The 14,684-nt window shown below is 39.6% G+C and overlaps 1 protein-coding gene across 6 annotated transcripts in view; it reads right to left on the bottom strand.

Moving 5' to 3' along the window:
- Positions 1-14,684, bottom strand: part of SMAD2 (SMAD family member 2) — an 83,098-nt gene that overhangs the window by 48,510 nt on the left and 19,904 nt on the right. For all 6 annotated transcript variants that reach the window (XM_081801279.1, XM_081801278.1, XM_081801277.1 and 3 more), the window contains one exon: positions 10,636-10,924. In XM_081801279.1, coding sequence (XP_081657405.1) covers positions 10,636-10,871 — 236 coding nt within the window. In that variant the 5' untranslated portion in view covers positions 10,872-10,924. The remainder of the gene's footprint in view (positions 1-10,635; positions 10,925-14,684) is intronic.

The following is a 14,684-nucleotide window of genomic DNA, read 5'->3' as shown; positions in this document are numbered from 1 at the left end:
TCTCCCACACAAATAAAATAGTCCCTATCACTGAAGTCCCTACAATTGATTTTAAGTATCAATTCTAGGGGGGCCTGGTTGGCTCAGTCAGTTAAGGGTCAGACTCTTGATCTCAGGGTTGTGAGATCGAGCCCTGCATCTGGGTCTTCGATCAGTAGGGAGTCGGCTTGAGATTCTCCCTCTCCTTCTGCCCCTCCCCCACCCCTCACACTCACTCCTGCTCTCAAATATATAAATCTTTAAAAAAATTTTTTTTTAATTAAGTATCAATTCTAAAAATAGTTGCTCAAAATATTTCAAGTTCATCCAAAAACAAACTTTTCACTTACGAAAAAAAAAGCTAATAAAATGGGCTCAGAATATTTATTTTAATAATGTAGCTAATAGATTTTCGAAATTTTTATATATTCTTTTAACAATTAAAAATGTATCCTAAATGACAAAAAAAAATCCTAATGGAAAATATAAGTACGTATCATTCCAATCTTTTAAATTAAATAGATAAAACAAGAATTAAAATACAGAATAGAATTCTGTAAAAACTCAACTTTCTAAGTCATACATTTTTGTGGTGCTTGTATTTGGTTGTAAAGAAAGGTTTTTTAATCTGACATTTTTAAAAATTAGCATCCTATAAAATAAAAATCAACTCACATTTGTAAACACTTTGAAGTTGACAATATGTTTTTACATGAAGAAGTTATAATGTATAGGTAATACACATAGACAAATGTATTACTTATAACTGTTAATGCAAATTATACGAGCCATCACATAAAAACAATGAGGAAAAAATTCTCTCAAGTTCTTAAAATATTTTTCTTTATAAATTTTGTTCAGTATCGAACTCTGAACTTTCACACTGTCCTTAACACAAATATAGCCTCCCTTCACCTGCTCTCCTGCATTGGCCTAGCAAACTTGGAAGTAAACCAAGTCAGGGAGAAATTATATATTCTTACAAACATAAAAAGTCATACAAAGAAGCAAAGCTCATAAAAGAAAAAAGTATGGGAGGAGGGGGTTAATCAAAAATCTTACATAGTTCTAATGTAACATTATGCATGATCAGTTTCCTAAGGGCCTGAAGACCACCATTCCGCAGTGCTTCCCATAATGACTCAACAGGAGAGCTACAGCTGGATTCTGAAAGACTAGTATAACTGTTTAAAGGGGGAAAAAAGATGGTAAAAGAAGGAAACTCCAATTATAATAAAATCGCCTCTTGGGAAATAAAGCCTCATTGGAAAATCTGACAGGTATCATGGTCAATTACACTGTGTTCAGAAAAGAAGTTTCATGCGTTGTGAAAATGGTAATGTACCATCCCTCCACTCTCATATATTCTATCCATCGCCAGCCCCACTAACCTTGGACTCCCGAAAGTTTTCAAAAACAAGAACATAGACGGCTTCTTCGACAAGCAGACTCGGTGAACCCCGCCCACTCTCACGCCCTTTCACACTCCAAAAAGCTCTCGTCCACCTGCTCTCCTTCCAGCAGTCACATTTTGGAATGATCCTAGGGCTGCTCGAGTCCTACTCAGATGTATGGAGTAACAGTAGATCTCTTCAGAAACTAACATGTTACCCTGCTCAAAATGAAAACTTTATCCTCCCAATCTTGCTAACCCCACCTCCTCCGGGACTCTGCAGCTCTTATTTTTAAGAGGGGGTTTTAGAGGAAAAAGGAGCAGCCTTATGGGGCCGACCAGATTGAGAGCTGATGTGACAGCAATGTGGTGCTGACGTCCTGTGAGGCTCAGAAGGCCAGTGCTGCCTCTTATCTGCAGTCAGCTCCTGGTGCAGGTACTTCCCTGGCTGGTCTGCCTGGGCCACTGCAACACTCCAGGTTGGGCCTCTTGATCATTTTGAGACAACTTCAACTACCTTAGTGTAAAGTCTGGACCTTGGGAAAACTTGTGCATCTCTGATCCATCAAACTCTGAACATGCTGGCTCTTCTCACTGTGCCTGCTCTTCATTCTACTGATGCAGGGGCAGCTCTATCTGGCCTCTCACTTGTTAGCCATTTTCAGGTGGAAGGCAGGTACCGGTCTTTTTATTTCCCAAACCTCAGCAAGTCAAATGGGTACGTTCTCCTGAAGCCCCTCAATGTGGACGAAAGAAAGGGGAAATGCCACAGCATATACTGCGTTCTGCAAAGAAATTCTCATATGGGATCCCTCTTACAAGCTCCTGCATTTCTTCTATATAGCCTAGAAGTGAGTGATGGGTTAACCATAGCCACAACTGTCTCTGGAATCCCGTCTGCAAGTCCTGCCGCTGAATGGTCTACTGCACCTCAGTGTTGAATATAGGTTACTTGCAATCTACTGATCTCAGATTTGGGGGTCTCTGAATAAATACCAGAGGCATCCCCATTTGAACATTCTGTTACAATTCTACTTCCAGGGGCGCCTGGGTGGCTTAGATGGTTAAGCATCTGCGTTCGGCTCAGGTCATGATCCCAGGGTCCTGGGATCGAGTCCCGCATCAGGCTCCCTGCTCAGAAGGGGGCCTGCTTCTTCCTCTCCCTCTGCTGCTCCCCCTGCTTGTGCTCTCTCGCTCTGTCAAATAAATAAATAAAATCTTAAAAAAAAAAAACAAAAAACAATTCTACTTCCAGGTAAGATAAAAGGTCATAGCAGGCTAATGTCACTGTTGCAACAACTAGAGGAAAAAAATAACAACAACAAAAATTGTGCAAAAAGACCAGGAGAGCTGCTAACATAACCAGAACAGAATGAATCGAAGTTGTAAGAAGAAGAGGGCACCTGGGTGGCTCAGTCGGCTAAGCGTCTGCCTTGGGCTCAGGTCATGATCCCAGGGTCCCAGGATTGAGCCCCACATCTGCCCCTCCCCCTGCTCGTGTTCTCTCTCTCTCAAATGAATAAATAAAAGCACACACACACACACGAAGGAGAAGGAAAATATTCTAGGTGAACTGAGGACTGCCTGTCATTCCCTTCCCAGAGCTCATATGCAGATTCTAGGAATAGGATGAAGGTCAGGCTTGGTCTGGGAAGAGAAACTCTACTGAAGAAAATAACAAAACTTTGAACAATCACAGGATTCTCCTCCCTCGAAGATGTTTGCCAGGGGCACCTGGGTGGCTCAGTTGTTAAGCGTCTGCCTTCAGCTCAGGTCATGATCCCAGGGTCCTGAGATCGAGTTCCGCGTCGGGCTCCCTGCTCTGTGGGAGGCCTGCTTCTCCCTCTCCCACTCCCCCTGCTTGTGTTCCCTCTCTAGCTGTCTGTCAAAAAATAAATAAAATCTTTAAAAAAAAAAAAAAAAAAGGTTTGCCAGATTGTAAAGATGTAATCCATAGGAGGCTCAAGAGCCAAACTCAAACCATGGAAAGAAGGACAAAAGTGAATCTCCCATGGTGTTTGTGGCAGGTGACAGAGGCCTGCCAGGCTTTCAATCACAATCCCAGGGAAGCCCTATTCAAGGAAAAGGTACGAGCCAGTGGTAGACTGAATCACAATAAATGGCAACCGAGCCCCAATCCTGCTCAATCCCCACTTAGATTAAGGGGATCAGCCCCTCTATCCACCTGACATAGGAAAGGTCAAATACTTTTTGGGGAAAGCATCACTTGCAGCACCTGTCATTCCCTCATACGCAATAATATGGCAGACCATCAAAACGACATGGCACACGAAGAGGCAGGGAAATACGATAATCAAAAGAATGAACAGACCATGATGGAAGCGGGTTAACAGATGATCCAGATATTAGAGTTGGCATATGGACTTTAAAATAACTATCATAAATATACTAAAGAAAATTCAGGAAAACAGAGATGATGAATTTCAAATGAGAGTTGGAACCTACAATATCAAAGGAACATACCAAAACAGAAAAATACAGTATTTTAAATTAAGAACTCACTGAATGTGTTTAACAGCAGACTAAACACAGCATAAAACAGGATCAGTAAATGCAAAGTTAGATCAACAGAAAATATCCAAAGTGAAAAAGGAAGGAAAAATAAAAGAGTGAAATGAACAGAACATAAGAAACATGTGGTATCCAGTCATTTTAGCCCAAGTACCACAGAGGATTTAAAACCAGATTGCAGGATATCCTAAACTGGTGTTTTACTATTACTTTCCATCTCCATGGTCCATGTGTGGTGCTTTCTATTTCAGGTTCCTTAGCTGGTGGTACATTTACTTGTGAATCACTAGTGGGGACCACAGAGGCCTGGAAACACTCTACCGCAAGACAGGAAAGAGAAGGAGTAAACAGTACGGTTAAATGTTGTCCCCAATAATTACGATCTTCCCAGAATGTGGTTAGTAACACAGAAACGGTCTGGGCAAGCTGGAATGGCTCCAGATACAACTGGAAACAGACCAAGGATGCTGGCAAAAGAAAAAATGGTTGTAATTTCTTAAATGCCTATTATCTTAGCTAGGTTGATGAATGTATTCTTTAAAGCCAAGACAGTACATTAATAGGGCAAGAAAAGTGGAGAGGATATTTAGTGCATCAGGTGTTAAACATTACATTTACAGAGATTAATTAATCTGGGTACAATTCAGTAATTTTATGAAGAGACAAAATTCCTACAGCAGGGTGCTTTCCCTGATAAGGTAAATAATAAAAATGTCCTATGTAAGAATATATCCTCTACACAAAAGAGCTCTCAATACCAGCATCCTGCAGCAAGAGTATCCTCAAAACACCTAACTGTAAATGCAGGTATGAGATAAAGGTTAAAGCATCTTTCAAACTTGTTTCACAGGGCCCTACACCTTCCTCAGAAGGGCTTGCACAACTTACACACAGAACACACAGAAAATGACAAACTGGAGGCTGATAGAGGATAGCTGTGACCCGCAATTGCAAAGTTCTCATTTGCAGCTATAAAAAGTTTCACTGTTCTGATTTTATGAATAAATGTTATACATTTGAATAAACTATATTCTACATAATGCAATGTCACCTGGCAGAAACTTCTTCTAAGCATAGACAATACAATTTAATGTCTACAATTTAAGTCCTCTTAGAGAAACTGGAAGGAGAATGAAGACATGGAATATCTGTGAATAGTCCAAATAAATCACATTCATGATTATAGAGCTTCACAATTCACAAACCAAATTTATATTATTTCAAAGGACCCAAGAGTAGTACTGAGGAAATACTCAGGCAGTACCTACCACCCCTTTTTCACAGATGAATAGTAAAAAGGAGTCACGTGCCTCAGGATCCACATTCACCCAGGACTGAAGTGGACTCAAAAACAGGTTACCAAACCTCAAATTTAGAGTTCTCTCACATTCTCTCTCGCTCGCTCTCTCTCACACACACACACACACACACAGAGATACTAATAAGTTGTATGTACCTATCTATGAATGAGGGAGAGAGGATTATTCTTACTCTCTTCTGAAAAATTAAAAGGAACTAGTTTAAGAAGAATTGAAGAATACCACTGCTTGGGTTTTTTAAAAAGACTTCTCTTTAATTCTTCCTGGGTTATACAGAAAAGCAAAAGAGTAGGAATATGAAGTTAGAAATAAAAGTTGACAATCCACATTTACTTTAAGTACTCTGATGTTTAAAACTTTAGAAGATGGAAAACAAAACCAAAAATCAGTAACAGCATTAAAAAGAAACATATTATCCTGAAAGGATACATAAAAAGTGGGTAATACAAGGATTTCTGAATAAAGTGGGCAAGGAGATGGGGGACACTAGGGTAGGGGAGACATTTCCCACTGTATCACAGGTGGGTGAATTCTGAATCATGTATACATACTACTTTTTGTTTTTAGGAACATACTTTTTGAAGGAAAATACAGATATAAATGTATATATTTCTAAAAGAATGTTAACAAAATGGAAATTTAATTGCCCTTTAACAGAAAAATGACTTCAAAGGGTAAAAAAAAGTAAAGACAAGAACAGTTTAAGTACTGAAAAAAAAAAAGAATAGCTTAAGTATCGCCCAAAAATCCTATTTAAACATTTAATTGTGCTGGCTATAAAAGTAAAAAACTTTTATATATATATATATACACATATACATATTAAGAAAAAACTACAGGACATTCCTTTTTTTTAGATTATCCATAAATAACCACTATTAACAATTTGGTGTATTCTCTCTAAAGATTCATGGTTAAGTGTTAACATTTTCAGAAGTATGTTTTATCAAGTTAAGAAAATTTCTATTTCTAATTTGTTAACATGAATAAATATGGAATTCTATAAAAATCTCTTTCTAGAGGGCACATGGTTGGCTCAGTCAGTCAAGCGTCGGACTCTTGGTTTCGTCTCAGGTCAAGGTCTCAGGGTCCTGAGATCCAGCCCGGCAATGGGCTCCATGCTCAGCACAAAGTCTGCTGGAGATTCTTTCTCCCTCTCTCCCTCTGTGCCTTCCCCACCCCGCCCATGTGCAAACTCTCTCTCTCTCTCTCTCAAATAAATACAATCTTAAAAAAAAAAACCTTTCTAGATCCATCAAGATAATCAGAGTTGTTCTTAAATAGGACTATAGAGTATCTATATTAATACATTTCCTGCGGTTGAATCATACTTGCATTCCTGCAATAAACCTTTCCTAGTCATGATTTTGTCACTTTGTTTTTAGTAACTCTAGTTTCTGATATTTATTTATAATTTTTCCATCTATTTTTATAAGTAACACTAGTATAAACTTTTACTATTCATGTTCAATTCTGGTATAAAATGAGCTGGTAAGTTTCCTTTATTATTAGAGTTAAGAAAACTAAGGGTCAGGATCGGGATTTTTCTAATTCTTTGCTATTACAAACAAAACTGAAATGAACACCAGCAATCTTTGACCATATTCCTGACAGTTCCCTTAGGATGAGACATCAAAAATGTGATTTCATGGTCAAAGCACCACCCGAGCCCCTTATAATTTATGTTTATGAAAATGAATTCTTCATTCCTACACATTTACATATAATGGATATTATAAAATTGCCATGTTACACCTCATAGGCCCTTACTTTTAACTTTAGAGTCTCCAACCCTACAGCAGTTTGGATTTTGCTTTATTGTAGATAATACACACTAAAAGCTTTTTCTTCTTCTGGTTGATTCATTACCCAAGTATCAATGCCGTTCTCATTTCATGACTGAGTTGTCTTCCATTCCTTGGTCTCAAAAATGTTTGAGATATAAAAGCCTCATGAAGCTTTATTTGTACTATTCAGCTCATTGCAGCTTGACAGGTGAAGTTCTACCAATGAATCACTTTGTGTCACCACATTCAACAACGGGGAAGATGTAGTGACACGTGTGTGCTAACTAGTTTCTATCCTATGAAGGCTGAGTAATTATATGAGGGGTGGGAGGGACATGGAGCCAGGGCTGTTTCTGCCCTAAATTTAGTCTCACTTTACGATTAAAAGAAAGGGGGTCGAGGGTGAAGAAACAGTTAACAGTCAATACAACAGATATTTTAATAGAAAACATTTGCCATTTTTAAAAATTAAGTAATTTATGTTTCATGTTCTTCATCAGATGAACTTATTTGTATTTTTGGGTTTGTAAAACCTTAAGATTTTTTATTAACAACTTTCTTGCAATTTTAAGTACATAAATTTATACAGTAAATCCATTCTGTATCATATGTTAAATAATTTTGCCTAAACTACGGTTTGGATTTACCCGTAATGGACCTTTCCTGCCCCCACTCCCCAACCACTATTTAGTAGTTAAGAAATAACTAATAATCTAACACACATTAACTGTTCTCCTACTAAAAACAAAGCCAACTCTATAAAATATATGGGACCAAACCACAGTGCAAGAAGCTTAAACTTCTTGATGGACAACAAGCGGTATTAACAAATCTACATTTCTTACCCAAAAATCCTCCAAAACACAAAAAAAACACCCACCAAATTAGACAAGCCAAGTTTCCAAGCTTCAAAGAACTTCTGACTGTAAAAAACATAATAGTGGTCAACCACCACTTGACTTTCACTGTTCAGGTAAAAGAGTAAAAAAAAAAAAAAAATGGTCTTTAATGATCGAAAAGCCCTAGAATACGGAAAGATCTTTAAAAATAGGCTATAAGAAGAACGGAAAATAGGAAAAGAATGTTGACCAAGGTGACCTGCACATATCTGAATCATCGGGCGCTACCTACCGTAGCACTGTCTCCTTAAAGGAAGGGATGGTGCGGCTCTCCTCTCAGCTCCACTCAGTCCAGAACCACTGCAACGCAATGGCAGCCTGAGGCGGGCTGCGCAGAGCCGTGGCTCCCCGGCTCCCGGCACACACAGCTTCTCTGGAGGAGGGAGAGAACCTACCAACCGGTCTCCCTGAGCCCACTCTCGACAGTCTCACAAACCATTCTCCTCCCTGCAGCCACATGCCGAGCTGAGACTCTTCGGTGACTCCACCTTCACCCACGCTCAGGTTGAGGTGCACCTTGTGGTTCCTTACCACCCACACAGCCTCAGCCGGGCCACATCCCGCCTCCGCTTTACAGCCTCCCAGGACACCAGCCAGCTTATTAGCACCCTTCAGCAGTGCCCCCTCAGCATCACTCTCAACACCGCAGGGCCACTCTGGGAGAACCCGGCCTCTCCTGACGAAATCCCTCCTTTACACCCATCAAGATTCAGCTCTGGCATCAATCCTTTTCCAGAAGGAAACTCTCCAAAAGCTGCAGGGTGGGCAAAATTCTCCTCCTCTGGACTAACTCCCTGAGCACACATCTTTCTTAACACCTACACTACTTATGAAATGATCTTCTTTATTTTGTAAAGTTTATCTCCCTTACTAGAAAGCAACTCAAGAGCAAAGACCATATTTTAACTCTAGCGAGGAAGAGCATATCACACATGTAGTGGGTGTTTTTAATAAATGTTTACCGAACTGAAATTCCAGGCACTATACAATGAAAAATTAGCAAATGTAGCTTGACTTATTCTTAGCCAATTCATTACCAAGTCCTGTCAATTCTACTCCATCAAATCTGTCCACTTCATGTGTTAGCACAGCCACCGTGCCAGTCTACCCTCCAGCATCTCTCATTTAGACTACTTTACTAGCCTCCTGATCTCCCTCCTTCCAGACCCACTGTCCAGTCTACTACCTACATACACATACACACACACACAGCCCCCACTTCTTAAATAAATAAAAAAAAAACTTTAAAAATCCTTTTTTGCTTTCTATTATATTTAGACTAAAATTCAAACGCCCACTGTGCCTTACAATGCCGTATTATCTGACTCCTTCCAAGGTTTATACTCATTTTGTATTCCTCCATCTCTCCTGGGCTCCTTTTAAAATCCTCCAATACAATAAGCTATTTCTCATCTGACTGTCTTTACACTAGCTCCTTCCTCTCCTAGAAGACTCTCCCTTCAGCTAGCTGCTACTTCTCAAAGCTGTTTAAGTGTCACAATCCAATCCAAAGCAGCTTTTTTATCCCTCAGTCATGGTCTTCTTTGTACTCATTACCATCTCAAATTATATCAATTTGCCCATTTGCTTAGTAGATCTACCAGTGTAGATCTATGCCTTAGAAGAGGAGGAACTGTGTGTGTTTTGGTCAGACTGTACCCCCAAGGGCCTAGAAATAGCGCCCTGCATTCAGCAAGCCCTCATAAGCATTTGTAAAACAAAAGCATAAACAAAAAAAGTGACTCTTATTTAAGATATACATGAAACAAGTAAAATAAAAGAAATGGATAATTAACCTACCAAATAAAGCAGGAAACATTCTACTGTTAGTATCTGCGAGTAGATAGGCTGGTGTTACTGGGATCTAGTATCAACAAGCATCCAGACTGTATTTTCCAAAGCTCACTGGAAATCTGTCAATCAAGTAGCATGGTTTCATGTGCTAGCCCACATGTCTGACACCACCAGAAGTCATTTTAGAAAATGCTATATGCTGCCACTCCCCAAAACCCTGTCATGTCCACCAATAGTAACGAAACACTTAAAAACCGCTTGCTACTTTGTCAAAGAAACGGCATTTCTGACAGTGGTACTTATCTACAAGTAATTAAATTGACACTAATAAAACTTCAACCTCTTAAGTAACAGGCCCTTCTAAGACAAGAGGTAGGTAGGTCTTTGCGCCAGGTTCTAACTCTCTGGACATCTAAGAAGCTGCCCCCTAGACTGTTCTTTCTAAGAAGTAAAGCTGCAACTCAAAACAAAAATTATATAAATAAAATTCACCACAGTGTTAGCTGCCTCTGTTAACTCTTATATTGACTGGACTTTTGACCAAGGTGGGAGAAAACTCAGTCACCACTGCACTATGAGAGGAAAAGCCTTGACTCTCTATTCAAATGTTGTTCAATCACAGAGATGAGGATAAGCTGCAATGAAGCACTTAGGCAATGAGGGTAAATGAACGCAGTGAAGATAAAACAATACAACTAAGTATTTTATTTTGCTTGATTAAACTTCATTGTTCAAGAAAATGACTTGTAAAACAAACAAGTCTTAACTAGTCAAACAAAACTGAAACGCCAGTTTAAAAAGAGTGGTCATATGTTTTAATAATCACTATTTACAGGTGACTTGACAGTAAAAATTTCAGTAACTTTCCTTTGGCTTCCTTTAAGCAATTTTCAACAGAATGACCACAGAAGTCCTGCTCTATCGACACTTACCTTGGTATGGTGACACATTTAGTATTACAATTTTGAGTGGTGATGGCTTTCTCAAGCTCATCTAATCGTCCTGTTTTCTTTAGCTTCTTCACCAAACTTTTAACTGCTTTCTCACACCACTTTTCTTCTTGTCCGTTCTGCTCTCCTCCGCCTGCTCCTCCAGACCCACCAGCTGATTTCTTCCATCCCAGCAGCCTTTTCACAACCGGTGGAGTGAATGGCAAGATGGACGACATGCTCTTACCAAAGGCCGCAACCCGCACTGAGAGAAGACGTTCCTCTACCTAACCTAGAAAAGATACGGAAGGGATCGTTTAGAGGCTCACTTTAAAATCCAGTCATAACCTCAACAGTGTCTCTAAAGCAAATTTGAAAATGAGACAAATTCAGATCATCAGAGCAGACTTTCAGAAGTCATCTTTTTCTCCCACGACAAGGTCTTTATGACTTTAAAGCAATTGTGGAAATAAACTCTAAAAAACAAAACCATGTTATCAGTGGACAAATACAATAATTTTGCAAGTAAAATCTTTACCAACACTGGGCAAACTTACCACTACAAATACTACTTCATTTTTAACTTTTAATAGTGTCAATAATTAAAATATTTTCACCAAATAATGAAAACCAATTCACCAAACATTAAAACTTTCACCAGAAAGTTTTTCTCACTTTTTAGGACACTTAACAAAAATATTTTTAAAATGTATTAAGTCTACTCTCCCTGAAGTTTCAAATTTTCATAACTAAGCATCATAAAGTAAAATCTAAAGTTGTAAGAAGGGAAAAGGCATCATGTGTGAAGTAAACAACAAAAAGTAAAAAGTAAAAACAAAAATTAAAAAAAATAAAGGTAAATACAGTTTGTGAAGAAATGGTTTGGTTTACTTTTATGATCCCTTGAGAAGACTTTAAGTTAGGCCTCTTTTCAAAAATATTTTTTCATTTTTATCTAAGTAACAAACAATATGTGTCCTAACTAAAGTCAAATATATTTCCTCTTCTCATACTGAAGTACAATTCCTTAAAATCTTTTAACTTTGACTCTTGCTATTTATACTTCAAGTAAGAGGCTCATGATGGTAGCCCTTGAAACATCAAGTTTAGGTATTATCTACTGTTTTTGGAAAATGAGGATTTACACAACAACTGCTCACTTTCCTCCAACCTGAATAATTATCTCCCAAAGGTAGTTTTGTGTCTGATGAGACTGGTAGTAAACTACTATATAATCTTCCCTTTTTGTACAACTCTTTCTTTTCCCCAGTTAATGATCTCAGTTTTTCATGTGCTTTTAGTTTTCTATGTGCCTACCATAAATTCTCCCCACACTCTTCACAAGCCCCATAATTAAATTTTAATGTGGATGACTTTAACCTCAAAATAAGAGACAAGATCATTTACCACTTGAGGATGGAACTAGAGAGCTGAGACTTGAGAAGAATGAAGATTTAGAAATGTAGCTCTAAGAAATACCTACAGGGGCACCTGGGTGGCTCAGCTGGTTAAGCGTCTGCCTCCGGCTCAGGTCATGATCCCAGGGTCCAGGGATGGAGCCCTGTGCTGGGCTCCCTGCTCAGCGGGGAGTCTGTTTCTCCCTCTCCTTCTGCCCCTCCCCCTCGCTCCTGCTTTGTCTCTCGCTTTCTCTCTTTCAAATAAATAAATAAAATCTTAAAAAAAAAAAAAATCAGCTAGAATGAAGCAGGTATTTCCAGGCTACAAAGTAAAAGGTGTAGAGGAGCCCCATTTCTAATCAGGATGTAGAAATGACAACAGACCATCATTTCACCCTAACAATCAAAACAAGCCAGATAAGGCTACAAAATCATGTTTTTTCTGAACCCATCAGAGTTCAGGATGCAAAGTAACCTCAGTGGAACTAAATTCCAGAAAGTGCTGAGCTGTGAAAAAGAGGCCCACAAATGGTTTCTTACCTGGTGGAGCAGCTAAGGAGGAAGAATCCCACCCCAGAGGAGGGTAAGGAGAAACCAACCTACTCTTTTTTTTTTTTTTTAAAGATTTATTTATTTATTTGAGAGAGCGAGAATGAGAGAGAGAGAGAGTACATGAGAGGGGGGAGGGTTAGAGGGAGAAGCAGGCTCCTCGCCGAGCAGGGAGCCCGATGCGGGACTCAATCCAGGGACTCCAGGATCATGACCTGAGCCGAAGGCAGTCGCTTAACCAACTGAGCCACCCAGGCGCCCCCAACCTACTCTTTAATAAATTTCAATAGCAACATGTATGCTGACAAGACATACTAAAATTCCGAGGATTTCACAGAGCAAATCTGTACCACCCAACCACTCATTCCCACTACACGCTTGTCACAGTATGCCTAAGGTAGGGAGAGAGGCGTAGAAAGCTGAGAGATGCCCTAAGAAAACTTATGGTCTCCCTCAAATGCAGGCAATCTGTCCTCTAACAAGGAGGGGAAAGAATGGGCAGGACAAGTGAGAGAAATCAACCCAAGAGATCTCAGACATTCAGCTGCCAAGGGCTGAGGTGGGACAGCAGAGCTAAGAGAAAAACTTCCACCCAGATACTCTGGACACTGAACTACCAAGGCTGGATTAGGGAAGGGCTACTGCAACACACCCCTGGAAGGTGTTACTGGCAGAGACATATCTCACTCTGCACAGAAGCCTGGGGTAAGACTAGAGCAAGAGGAAATCCAGAATGACCAAGGGACTGACAACTGGGCTGTAAAGCAGAGAAATCACCCCAGGTCAAGAAAGCTGAAGGCTCAGATACACAGCACAAAGAGGTAGCCGGAATTACACTCAGACAACAAATCTTCGGGAGGCAACGTCTCAATCCTGCTCTCAAAACACTTGAACTAAATCAGTCTAAAGTTGCAACAAAACCCTGAACTAGCCCAACAACACAGCTTATTGATTTAACCCCACCACCTATTAAACTAACACAAGAAATGACGGGCAGTTTTCTGGAAGTAAATACTACTTACTTCAATCTGTATGGTTTTTATACAAATATTCACCATTCAATCAAAAATTACAAGATACAGGGAACAGCAAGCCCCAGGCAAAAGATGAAATTATGAATATAATCAGATTAGAGAAGGCCCAGATGTTGGAATTATTAAACTGACTAAAACGACTGAGACAAAAACATTAAAGGACCTGATGGAAGACACAGACAACACACATAAAGAAATGGGAGAATTTCATTATAGACACTGAAGCTGGAAAAAAACCAATCACAGGGAAATGTTAGAAATGATAAATACAGTTCCAGAAATTAAAAGATTTCTTTAGATGGATTTAATAACAGTCAGTAATGAACAGTGAACTCGGAAAACAGGTCAAATTAAAGTACCCAAATTGAAACACAAAGAGGAAAAAAAAGCATGAAAAAAAAAAAACCAAAACCCCTGAATATCCAAGAGCAAATGTCTACTGGGTTTAACTGGAGTTTAACTGGAGTCCCAGAAGGAGAGGAAAGAGAGACTAGGGCAGAAAAAAATACATGAAGGCATACTGGCCAAGAACTTATGAGAAATGATGACAGGTATCAACCCACAGATACAAAGGAAACACAGTCATAGTCAATGGGCTGAATGTTGGAGACAGAAGTAAAGATAAAGGCTGAGTGTCGGCTAGGATTGACAGTTAAGAATTTGTGGAAGATCCAGACAGAAGAAAACTGCACTCATTCACAAGCTCTTCTCCAAGGGCTTCAACTGAGATCTTTTCAAAGACTGGCATGGAGCAAGAGATGGGAGACAGCTCTTCCCCCTTACTGGTATCCCTATGAAACAAAAGCCTTCAACTAGGAGGGGAGAATCAGGAAAGCCTTCCACACCCAGAGCCTAAGGGAAAGAATGGAGCAAAAGCTATGGTACTGTTGGGGGAGGAGGAGAAGAAGGGGGCAGAACCTACTTGCCCACCTACCACACACAAGTCTTTCACCATGTAACAATAACCTCAGTCTACTCTGCTAGAGGAAGGCAGGAGACACTGCTACCACCAGTCCCAGACAAAGATACACTGATGCTAAGGAATGAGTAGAAGAAAAAGCAACCTGACCCC

This window comes from Leptonychotes weddellii, chromosome 13 (assembly GCF_054177405.1).
Source record: "Leptonychotes weddellii isolate Sample4059 chromosome 13, ASM5417740v2, whole genome shotgun sequence".
NCBI lineage: Eukaryota > Metazoa > Chordata > Mammalia > Carnivora > Phocidae > Leptonychotes > Leptonychotes weddellii.
Note: the sequence above shows the minus strand (reverse complement) of the source record. Positions and strands in the feature narration are given on the sequence as shown.